The 12054-nt window shown below is 41.9% G+C and overlaps 1 protein-coding gene across 1 annotated transcript in view; it reads left to right on the top strand.

Annotated features, from left to right (window-relative positions):
• myo1d (myosin 1D) overlaps positions 1–12054 on the top strand; it is a 96016-nt gene that overhangs the window by 63374 nt on the left and 20588 nt on the right. Inside the window, exon 21 of the mRNA XM_079577681.1 lies at positions 5482–5636. Coding sequence (XP_079433807.1) covers positions 5482–5636 — 155 coding nt within the window. The remainder of the gene's footprint in view (positions 1–5481; positions 5637–12054) is intronic.

Raw genomic sequence — 12054 nt, forward strand, 5'->3', positions numbered from 1 at the left:
CCAAATCTTAAGCACATGCACAGACATCACAATCAACATGTGCTGCAATAAATACAGACATGGACTGGCCCTGGTGCCACCTGACCGTAACCGTGTTGCACCCCTGGGCCGCCATATTTATAAGGTCAGCTATAGCTGGCCATTGAGTATGGCTGGTCAAACTTTAAAATGAATACACTGTTAGACCAATATTTCCAGACCCATTCTTGCACTCTCCCCAGGACATAAGTAAAACCTAAAATCTAAAATGACTGACTCCAAAGGTGAGTGCGGTTTTGTGAGAGGGGCATGAAATTGCAGCACATAAATCTCCCAAATCTAAGTCTGCCTGCTGTGGACCAGAGCAGCGGGCAATGACGGCTGTGACAGGACGTCCCAGTGTCCAATCTGACAACTATGTGACAGGGGTGGATTGGAACCCACCCAAGGGACAGGAAACTTGTATCAGTAGTGCATCTGTAATGGAGAGATGCGGGGCCAATAGACAGACAGTGGCGCGGAGAAGGATTAGCTAACAGAGGACGGATGTCAACGGATGACTCATTCACGCAGAGTTGATGGATGGGGCTGGCTATTATCGACGGGACGTCATAGCAGCAGGTAACAGGTGTGGGGGAGGACAAGTGGCGAGCTGTAGTATGTTGTGAATATAGTTTTTCACTTTTTCTTTTTCTTTTGGAGTGTGAACGTGGAGCAAAAGTTATAGTGTTATGTGTTTAAGCAAATAGGTATGAGCCTCCCACTAGATCATTACTTTAGGGTTTAACAACATCGTGGGGTAAGGTCTTGAATGTGTAGTAGCCAATCCATGTGTGAAAGTGTCTCACGCTTCCCACTCATTCACAGCTTGAGCTCAATGAATCCTTGTAATATTGTGAGTGCATCACTGGGTCTAACCGTATTAAAGAAATCCTTTTTGTAGTCTCTCTGGGGGTAATACAAGTGTGGAAGGGATGATTGGGGGGTCTTTCATCTCCCCCTGGTGTCTCTGGCCTGGAAACCACACTTGCACCGGGTCAGAGTCACAATACAAAATAATGGAATCCTGAAGAAGAAGCTAACAGGCTAACGGGCAAAGCTAACTGCGGGCTAGTGTCACTTTAGCAGTGTTTACAGCCAGGTTTGAGTGAAAAAAATGATCTCCATTGTGTTATTGGATGTACAATATCCCTCTCTCCCTTTGTTATTTCTATCAGTGTAGTATTTACACTCACGGACAATTAATTAGTAAAAAAACGCAACAGGCTTGACACCTGCAGTGGCGCTTATGGCCTCTAGGGGCATGAGTTACTTAGTACGGCTTTAAGTACATTCTATGGTCTAAATGGGGTAAATGTACAATATTTTAGTTGATAAAAAATGTACACATATACAATGAGCCAGAAAAATAATTCAAGGCACTCTTAGATACCAACGCATTTTAACCCAGTTTGGCCTTTTCCTGAGCAAATGGTTTAAAAAGCCAGTCTTATTAACATTTGATTGAAGTAACAGTGATTTGTACTATGGTATAATTGATGCATTTCCCATGTAAAGAGCCAAGCACAGGCATCAATAAACCAATCATGGTTAAAAAAAAAAGCGCAGAGGTTGGTGAGAACTGAAGCGGAAATTGATGAATATGAAGGTGAAAGCGGCACAGATTGAGCTGTAGGCCCGGAGCCACGGCAGCGTGACACAGCCCCATCGATCGGAGAAGGTCAGGTGGAGGGGAAAGCTGTTAGCTCATTGTTGATTAGCGCTGATAGCCCAACTCCTGCCGCATCCCACGGCCGCCCCGGACTGTTTATTTACTGCTGCCCCTGCATTCAACCATTGAGGACATTGGTGGACTGACGGATGGTTCATGCTCACAGGAGGAAGAGGTCACATCTTTCTGACAGACAAAGAATTTTTTTTGTCAATGAATACCGTGTTCTTTTTACTCTTTTTTTTACACTCTATATTCAATAATCTGCCTTTTCAGTGTGCTGTGGTTGGATACCTGTGGTGATTTCAAATAGCTTTGTTTTTGGACTTCAGATTTGCCTGGGAGTCACTCAAAAGATACAGTACCTTGAGACTTCCTGTGGCTGAATGAAACCTATCTCAAATCTCTTTAAAGCTTCACCTTGTTTTATTTAGTCACTCCAAACACTATTTGTACTGTTTTCATATGCTCCACTATTATTTTTTCTCCACTTATAAATAGTTATTTGCCGCATCTGTTTGTCCATTTAATTTTATCATACTCATTTATTGTGTTTTATCATGTTTTTTTAGTTCCAACACTTCAGAAACGGCTGTATTCATTTCATAGTCTTTCCCCCCATCCTTTTCCCGTGTCACGTTTTCTCTCTTCCATCCCGTTGATTCCTGCCTCCTCACCTCCCTCCCTCCCTCCCTCTCTCATCCCGGTCCTTCCCGTTGTCGTTGTCATGGCGACTTCCCGGGAGAACGGGGTTGTCATGGATACAGATCGGCGGGGCGGATCAGCTGTTGTCTGGTGCCGTTTCAGACATGTGCTCGGGCCGCCACCGCCGCGATGTACAGGCGTCTCCACCGAGGCTTATCCCGCAGGCCCCTCCGGCTCGCTCCCCTCTCCATGTCCCGCGCTTAAGAGAGTGGACTTTTCCTTTTCCCTTTGGCCTGGAAGAACAAAGACGCGCTGCTCGTGATTTGAGTAATCTGTCACTTTGTGCCTCTGTTTAATCCTTTTTGAACAGTAGCTTATAGAAGGGCTCCACAACCTATTGCAATCAGATTTAAAACGAATGAGCAACGTGCAAAGACTTATTATGCGTAAAATCTCCCTAACCCTGTAGTTTAAGCCTCTGCAAACAGGTTCTGAAATGCATGGGATTCTTGTTAGTTTTTGCAGCTCAGATTTAATTTCTCACTCAAATGTTGATGCTATCATTTGAGTGAGAAGATGAGACTATGAGGGGGAGACTATTGGCTCCTCTAGCAATGAGGAAACAGTGTTCTGTGGTTTTATTTGCCATCAAAAACTGCCATCAAGCTTTATTCATCAGTAACTGTTGAATATTCAATGAAAATGTAAAGTCAGCATTAGCCGCTGATCTGACTCCTTTCTCCAGGGGCTTTTTGCATCGAAGACTTTCTGCTCTACTCCCTCTGATCTCTTCACTACAGTTTGGAGCGTGGATTAAATAGAATAAGCATTCATTCCTTGCTGATTCTTTTTCTGTGTTATTCTAAATTCTACAAAGTTTTACATCAAGATAAATCTACTCAGGCTGCTTAAATACTGTGAAATTTGTGCAAAGGAAAACAGATGCCTGCGTTGATGAACAGCTCCGGAAAATTTCATACAAATGTGTAAACGGTGTAAAAACTGATTTGGCAAAAAAAAAAAAAAAAAAAACCTGACTGAGAATGCGCCATTATCCCACTCATTATAACACTGCCTGGCGTTCCATTCAATTAAACTGTTAATATGAATGTAAATGCAATCGGCTCCATGTAATTAACAGTGTGCGGCACGCGAGACACGGCGGAGGATTTGGGTTTTAATTTACTGCTGATTGTGGAGAGGTGTTTTGGACCGGAGTTGCAGACGTCTTGTTGTAGCTAAATAAGCCAGCCCGGTCGAGTCGCCTGGGGCAGAAAACTGTCTCGCCTTGATGGGAAAAGAGAAGAAGTGTGTCCCGCCATGGCGCTCCACTTGGGGATATTAAAACACCTGACGTCCTGCCTCCTGGCTGTTTATCACGGTGCACTGCTGCAGCATAGAGAGATGGATTAGGAATAAACGGATATAAAGCTCGGATAAGGTGCTGGTAACTGAGTAGAGCTGGGATTATGGTATTTACAATATTCACAGTGCAAAGTAATTAATGAAGTTTGCCTTTTTAAGATGTGTTTTCAAATTAGCATTGCAAAATAAGGGAGATACAACAAGTAGGCCTCACAAATCACTGCCTGTCTCTTTAAAATGGTGAGGAAGGGATAAATATATGAGGGGCAGTAATCAAACTTATGAATTAAATTAGGTTTGGTTTAGGGCTGTGCAATTAATCGAAATTCGATTACAATTTCGATTATTACACTAAACAATTACAAAAATAGCATAATCGAAAAAAAAGTTTTTGTTTTTTTCCTTTTTATTATTCAAAAAGACAAAGACAAACAAACAATACATAAGCATTTCAACAGTTACAATACATTGGACAAACTAACACCAAGACAGGAGACAATTAGTCTTTACTAGACAGACATCACAGCACTTCAGTACAATGCATTTCCAAAAGAAAATAGCAGTAGCTTAAGTAAATGTTTGGTTGATGACTTATTATAGAAAAAAGTGATTATTAAGGATGCCCTCCCACTTGTCCATCCGAAGCAATCTCACGAAGCAAACCAAACTTTACACATTTTTTAAACATTATTTCATGCCGCTGGGATTATTTTCCCTTCGTATTTCACGTGCCATGGCTCATGCTTTTGCCTGACATAAAGACAAACGGCGCTGTGTGATGATGTCATCAGGCCGCGCTGCTCAGTTTACTTGTGCAGGTGTGAGGGCTGGCCAGCAGGGGGCAGGTGTGAAACAGAGACCTCTCCTCAATCGAGGCAAACTTGAAATTATTTGTACTTTTATGACAAAAACATAATAAATAAATAAAATAATTGTTTGAATATTCATGATTTAAATTATGACTGAAATAACCGTGATTATTATTTTTTCAATAATCAAGCAGCTCTAGTTTGGTTCAAAGCTTTTTCTCCTTTATCTAATTGTGGCAATTAGATATTAATGAAATATTAAAGTACACTTTTTTATTATCGGTGTTTCTTTGGTATAAAATTGTGTGCGTTCTATTCTCCTCTGTTTCTCTCCTCTGTTTCTAGTGTACTATTTTATTTGTTCCTACCAATGAATCTAATCAAACTGCAGTGTTGGGATTCCCCTGTCAGCCTCCCTCATCTCAATCGTCTTGCGGTCCAGGGGCTTCAACTCAAAGATATTGGATTAGTCCTCTGGGAGGCTCTTCGCCGCATCATCACGGGCTATTTAAGTCCTGAGTGTGAGAATTCCCATTCGCTAATAGCCATCAGATACAGGCCTTTTTGAAGGGGGGCCTTTCGTGAGTGGTCTCTTAACTTGAAAGTGTTTACAGAGCTCCCAGAGGCACTTCAAGTCAAATCTTTTATGTTTTTTCGGGATTTGAAAAGGGCTTCAGTTGTAGAGAAATGATTGGATTCTTATCTCATCCTATCTCCCAATAATTCTGATAAAGCTGTAGCAAAAATAATGTATCAGGGTCAAGTGCGCATGGCAAAGAAATATGCATGGTTTAAAGTGTGTGTTCCTATTTTCATTGCTGACTTCTTCTTTTCTCTTTCTTGAGCTTGTAATCCAGTCAATTTCTTCATCTAACATCCCTTCAACATAAGTAACATTCACCTGTTTGTATAGCAACCTGTTTAATCCCTACACTGTCTGATATTGTGTATTGTTTTGTTGTTGCGTTGCAGGTGACAGGGGTGAGCGTGTCCCCGGGGAAGGACCAGCTGGTCGTCTTCCACACCAAAGACAACAGAGACCTGGTGGTGTGTCTCCAGGGCATGGTCCCCCCAAACGAGAGCCGCATCGGGGAGCTGGTCGGCACCCTGCTCAGCCACTTTAAGAGGTAGGATCTGACGAGCAGTGACAAAAGACGGCAAAGTTTACAAGCAAGAAAAAACACTTCGGATAATTAGACAGTGCCTACCTGAAATGGACTCCTATTTTGCTGGCAATCGTATTATTTGTATTTGACAAAAAAGTTTGGCAACCACCGCCTCACTGCCTGTTTCCACAGCTTTTTTTTCCCATAACACATCTGATATATTTTTACATGTCTGTGAAAATAGATAGGGCATTAAGACTACAAAAGTTTAGTGGAACTGCATGGAAGTAGCGCATTTCTTAAGTTCTTTTACCGCAGTTAATAAAATCTTAGCCACTGCACTTTATGCACTTTCAAATGCCAAAGTAATACCAAAAACTGTAACCTTTTCTGCGACGGCTCCGCTGAATGTGCATCAGTTCATTTCTAAATCACAGTGTAATGGGGTAGCACTGATCCAGCTGGCCGTATTGACTGAGCGAGGATTATTATGGGGCAGATAGAGTTCACATTCGCAGCATCTGTCCTGAAGCGAACTCCGCTGTTATTTGAAAGGCGACTCAAGAAATCAGTGCCTTGTGACTGATGTGTCTAATTCTCAGGTTATGAAATGTTATGCTGCCTCTGTATGGTTTCGTGTGGGTTTTCTTAATGCCAGTTTCATCCATGTGAGGTGAGGTCTGCTTGTGAAGATGTTTATCCATTATCTTCTCTCTATAAGATACTTTCATGTATATAATAAGCTGTACATAAGCCTTTAGGAGATGAGAGCTCACTCAACGCTGAACAAGGACATGTACATTGTCTCTCAGGGTGAGCCGTGGTCAAAGCTTTTATGTTATTTGCTAGAGCATCTTGTGTACAGGAACATCATAAGATGGAGAGAAGATGAAGTGACCTATACAAGTAGATTTTTCACATTTCTTAAGAACCTGGGTAACCTTCTGTTCTTTGAATTGAAAAAAGGACAGAAAGAAATGGGCAAAATGTGATCCTATTTACTTTGTAACCTTTATTGAAATGTAGTAGAGTACAAATATTACATTTATCTTTCAAATAGTGGAGTTAAGGTGATAAGTTCTCAGCAAAAAGACCAGATTATGAAACTTTCTTCATACACGAACACTTGAATCGACACAAAAATTATGGCATCTGAAGCAACTTGGTAATTAGAGTAATGGCTGACCTTTGGAGTCAATGTGATAATCTTCGCCTAATGCGGCTCATTGTTCCGGTGCAGCTTGTTTGGAGATCTGCGCGACAAATGTTTTCTCTAATTATTGAATTGACTGTCTGGCACATCATTGATTGGCTCATGTGTGTGTGCCCCCCCCACCCCACCCCCCCCTCCCTCTGTAATTACACAGGGGGACACAAGTGGCTGCATCTGCTTATCTTGCTGCACATGTAAAAGCATTTCTATAATGTCGCTGGTGGAATGAGAGTGTGCACGTGCTCTCCATAAATGAGGTGATTTCATATTGTTCTGATGGAGCCTCTGGTGTTTCCATCATGGGCCGGAGAATGCAGATATTTGAAACCTGAACCAAGATTTGGTTGCAAGATGCGTGTATTGAAGTTAGTATTGATGATATGTCCGAAAACACATTTTATTTCATATCTTATTTTGATCATTTGTTGTGCAAGTGCCAGGAAATGACATGAGCCGTATTACAAATTTGTCATTAATCTTAAAGGGGGCATATTATTCGGTACACCCTGGATTTCGTCGTGTCATAGAGAGAATCTGAAATCCATAAGCTCATAAACTTTCACCGGAGCCGATCTGCATTTATCACTGTGCCATTGATTTGTTTGCATCCCTTCCATGCACAGAAATTACTGCAGGTTTATAAGCCACAATTTTGCAGACTCTAGCTTCAGTATAGCTGGTCACATTTTCCTGTGTAATCTCAGGTCATCACACATAACCGTAATGATTAATAGATGTCTGTCATGACTGTGTGGATTTCTGCTTTTGTTACCAATATCAAGATAAAATTGTCAATAGTGTCTTCAGAAATATATTTACTGAGACGAAAAGCCGTCCCTCCTCCACCCACTGACTGTATTCCGTTACCTTTGCCTAATGAGCCAATGAAAGAGGGATGGGGGGTTGCAGACACAAGCAGTGGCCCCTTATCTCGCCGCTCATATAGAGGCGTTTCTATAGAGTGGCTGGTTGAATAGGAGTGTGCCTCTCCATTATTGCGCGCCTGTGATGGTATCTGGCTTTTTGTGCGCTGGTTGGTGCCGCTCTGTAGGTGTGAGGCAGAAGAGGCTCCTCTAGGCCCCCTGTAATGACCCTCCTGTGCGAGGCCTTCCAACTCATCCATCACTGAGGAACACTGACAGGACAAAAGGACGCACCGCCTTGTGCTTGTGTTCTGCTGCCGTTCTCACCCATACAAACCCTTGAATATTGTCGATTTGGGCTTTTTCAGGATGAAAGGGCCAGTGCATAATGTTATGTATCCTTTTCTGGCAATGTTGCATTTTCTGTATGGGCAAAAGTGCTGTTTCTTTCGCTTTGCATTAGCATTTTAGTCTTACAGAATGTCATAGCATTCTCTTTGATCTTTTATTTTAACACATTTTGGAGCAGGGCTCTTCTAAAAACTTCGTCGTAGCATGTTGTGTTGTTTTACTCATTAATTGTCCGTGAGAGTAAATACTACACTGACAGAAAAGACAGAGGGTGAGAGGGATATTGTACATTGTGCCAAGACTCATTTACAAAATGGAGATTTTTTTTTTCACTCAAACTTGGCTCTAAATACTGCTAAAGTGGCGCTAGCCCAGTTAGCTTTGCCCGTTAGCCTGTTAGCTTCTACTTCGTGATTCCATTAGTGTGTATTGCGCCTCCGACCCAGAGCAGGGAAAGTTGCAAGGGTGGTTTTCTGGCCAGAGACACCAGGGGGAGATGAAAGACCCTCAATCATCCCATCAACACAATCCTACGAAAAGGATTTATTAAGGTAAACAAGTTACTTAGGTCTTCTTTAAAGAAAATCAAAATGGTGGTTATGGTTTTTATGTCCATTCAAGTCTTTTGGTTTGTTTATTTGTTTTTTTTTGTTTTTTTTGTTTTTTTTAAAGCTTTTTATTATCCATTTATTATTTATTTATCCAGCCTTTTATGTATGTGGGCCTCTTCTTTGGAAAACACCTGGACACAAAAAATGACAGCAACCCTAATTAACCTGTGTGTGCACCAGAGCCATTAGCAGGACACCCCCTGTAGTGATTCCCCCTCATTCTTGTGTTCTCTCTCTCTTCAATGCCCCGTCCCAACAGTGCCACAGCCCTTTAGAGACACTGCTTTCACCTCTATCTCTCCTTGAACTTGCCACGCACGTCTCACCAAAGCAGACTGTTAAAAAGCCGGCAGCTTATAGCCACAACAAAGCACCACTTCATCCTCCTCAGAGAGTGACAGTGCGGCCAAAGCTGGATGACACCGCTGCTGGCGCTAAACCCCCTTTCCCTGTCAGAGAGATAAGAAGAGCTACGACTATTTCGAATCGTCTTGGCACTAATCTGTATTTTCTTTTTTTTTTTGCTGAACTCAAAAAGTTGGTTGATTTCTGAACTGCCAAACGGTTGAAGGTGCAAAATCTTCAACTCGTCAATAAGTCGCCATGGACGGCATGAGTCAAGAAGATAGCTCTCTTATCAACCGTGACGCACCAATGTCTGGAGGTCTTTGCTTTTTTGTATTGGCATAAAACTGATATGGATTAGACTCGCTCTCTTCCAAGCTTCCTCTCGCCTTTTTCTGTCTGCTATTTTTGACTCTATTCCCGTTGTACCCAGTCTATGCCCCTTGCGGCTGTCCTCTCTTCTCTTCTCTCCTCTCCTCATCCTTGCTCTCTTCTCCCAAAGCGCTTCATTTCTGGAGGAGATGAAATATTTAAGGCTATGCTGCTGCTGCTGCTGCTGCTGCTGCTGCTGCTGCTGCTGCTGCTGCTGGTGGTGGGGCCTATATTTAGATGAGCCGCAGCCTGCTCCCCCCTTTTTTGTCTTGAGTTGTTGACATCCATCCCACGCAAAGTGTACTGCAGCGCTTTTCACTCGCACTTCATCATATGGATTATATTATACTTATCTTCCACTTCCAGACACTGCAATTTCAAGTATGATTAGTGTTATTACCACAAACAAAAGCGGTGAAATATCTGTAATTTTAGCCATAAGTGCTTTGTCAGTTCTTTCTCAATTTTTGCTAAATTAACAGTAATTAGATTCATGAAGGGTGGTTCATAAATGGTAACTTTGGATAATGCCACTAATGGTTGTGGTCCATATAACTGTCCATGTGTGTCCAATATGTATATAGTAAATAGTTTTAGCAGTTACGGTATTTTATGATACATTTACCTTTATCCCATCTTTATTCCATATCCATCAGATTCTTTGGGTAGTTCTATATCTATTTGCTCATAAAGAGGGTCGTAGTTGAGATAATAATAAAAACAAACAGAGAGGCAGCTTCGGATAGATTTATTGAGACACTATAGCAGGGGTGTCCAGGTAAATTTTGCTGGCGGCCAAAATATATCGGGAGTGTATCACCGGGGTCCACAAACAAAAGCTCCAGTAAAATATGTTTGATTGAGAATATACTATTGAGGAAACTTTTTTCAATTAATGAATAATAATCAGCCTGACAGGACTGTATTCTCATAAAAATGTCTTACACTTGTATTGCATTTAACAAGCCTGCGTCATAGGTTACTGCTACAATGTAGTCATTTTTCATTCACTCAGCACTTGCTGGTGGTAAGCTACTATTGTAGCCACAGACGCCCAGGGGCAGACTGTCCATTTACCACGTGGCTATAATGTGTTTATATCTTGATCTCTTCCTATGTCAGTGACCTCTACTGGACACGTGTGGAATTATTTCCTTTCTTTATTGAAGTTGCCCCCAGTGGCTTGAGTGAGATTTCTGGTTATTTCTTTAAAAATCCATAGCTCCGCACATACTCAGAAAGTGCTCTACAAGTCAGGGGCCGGATTGAATCATCTCACGGGCCGGATTTGGCCTGCGGCCCCCCTGTTGGAGACCCCTGCTCTATAGCATACAGTCTTCACAAGCATTCCTACGTTCATCTGTCTTCTTGACAAAATACACAGATGATTGTATATTGTCATAGCCCTCCAGCCACCTGGACAGTACAATGTATACGTATTATTCTTCAGTCATCTGGTGCTGCCAGTGTGATAGTTTGTCCTTGACTTCTATCTAATCGTATATGAGGCGCAGAGTGCACAGTGCTATGTTAGCCTGATATTGTGAAGTACAAATTATGACACATATTACAATATAGAATAATTAGAATACATATAATACAAGTGATATTGGGTCCATCATTTCCACAATTCTCACTTAATAAAAGCAGTGCTTATTTATACTGTAATATGGGTCATAGGCGGAAGAAAAATCTTCAGTTTCCTCTAAATAATGAATCATATATGCTGATTGTGTGCAAAAAGAAAATGCAGATAAACTAAAAGTGTATAATGGAAATTTTATAAGCCTTCGTGGAGCTGTTTGGAAAGAAGAGTGTTCCTACAGTTTGCTATAAAACTTTAACGTTTTTCCCCTTTCAGTGTGAGACTTGTCAGATCTAAGTTTATCCCATACTATAGTGAAACCACTGCAAACCCTGCGATATCCAAACAACATCTCGTCCTGCAGTCATTTTCTCACCTCCTTTTTCCACACTCGTCTTAACACATCTCTTTTTGTCCCAGAGTTGCGTCCTGGCACCCCTCCCCGGTCCCTCCTGCAGTGTCGATGTCAGACAAGTTAAGTGTTGGTGCCTGTAGAGACAGAACAGGGGAGGAGTGAAGAAAGAAGAGAAAGAAAGGAGCAGCGGCCAAATGTAGATCGATGCAGGGGTATGTGCTGGTGCTGCTGACTCACACAGTCGGGAGATGGGGGTGCGAGGACTAGCAGGAAGTCTTGGAGCATGTGGGAGGCAGAGAAAAAGGACAAAGACTGGTGGAGGTTAGAGAGAAAGGGAAAAGTATGAATGGAAAGGACTATGGAGTCGTCACGGCGACAGATTAGTAAAGCTTACAATGAGTCTGATGCCCTGTTTAGAACTGTGAGAAAAACCAATGGGTGTTTTAGCTTCATTAAAATCGGCTTAGAAATAATAAATGGCCTTTTACGGTTTTCACTCATTATTGCAGATCGATACGGACAACAACACTGAACCCACACTTGTAATGCGGAGAGATGGGCTGTTTTGTTTTGGTATTGGTCTCCCCCAGAAGAGGATTGTGTTTCGCTGCGGTGTGTAGAACAGCTGTGTCTGCTACATAAACACTGCAAAGAAGCTCAGTGCACATCAGATTGCAAACATTATTGGAAAAAACTTTCAAAGAGGCATTCTTAGTGCATAAATAATTGACTTCATGTTGTATT

The sequence above is a fragment of the Gobius niger genome (genome assembly GCF_951799975.1).
Source record: "Gobius niger genome assembly, chromosome: 19".
Classification (NCBI taxonomy): domain Eukaryota; kingdom Metazoa; phylum Chordata; class Actinopteri; order Gobiiformes; family Gobiidae; genus Gobius; species Gobius niger.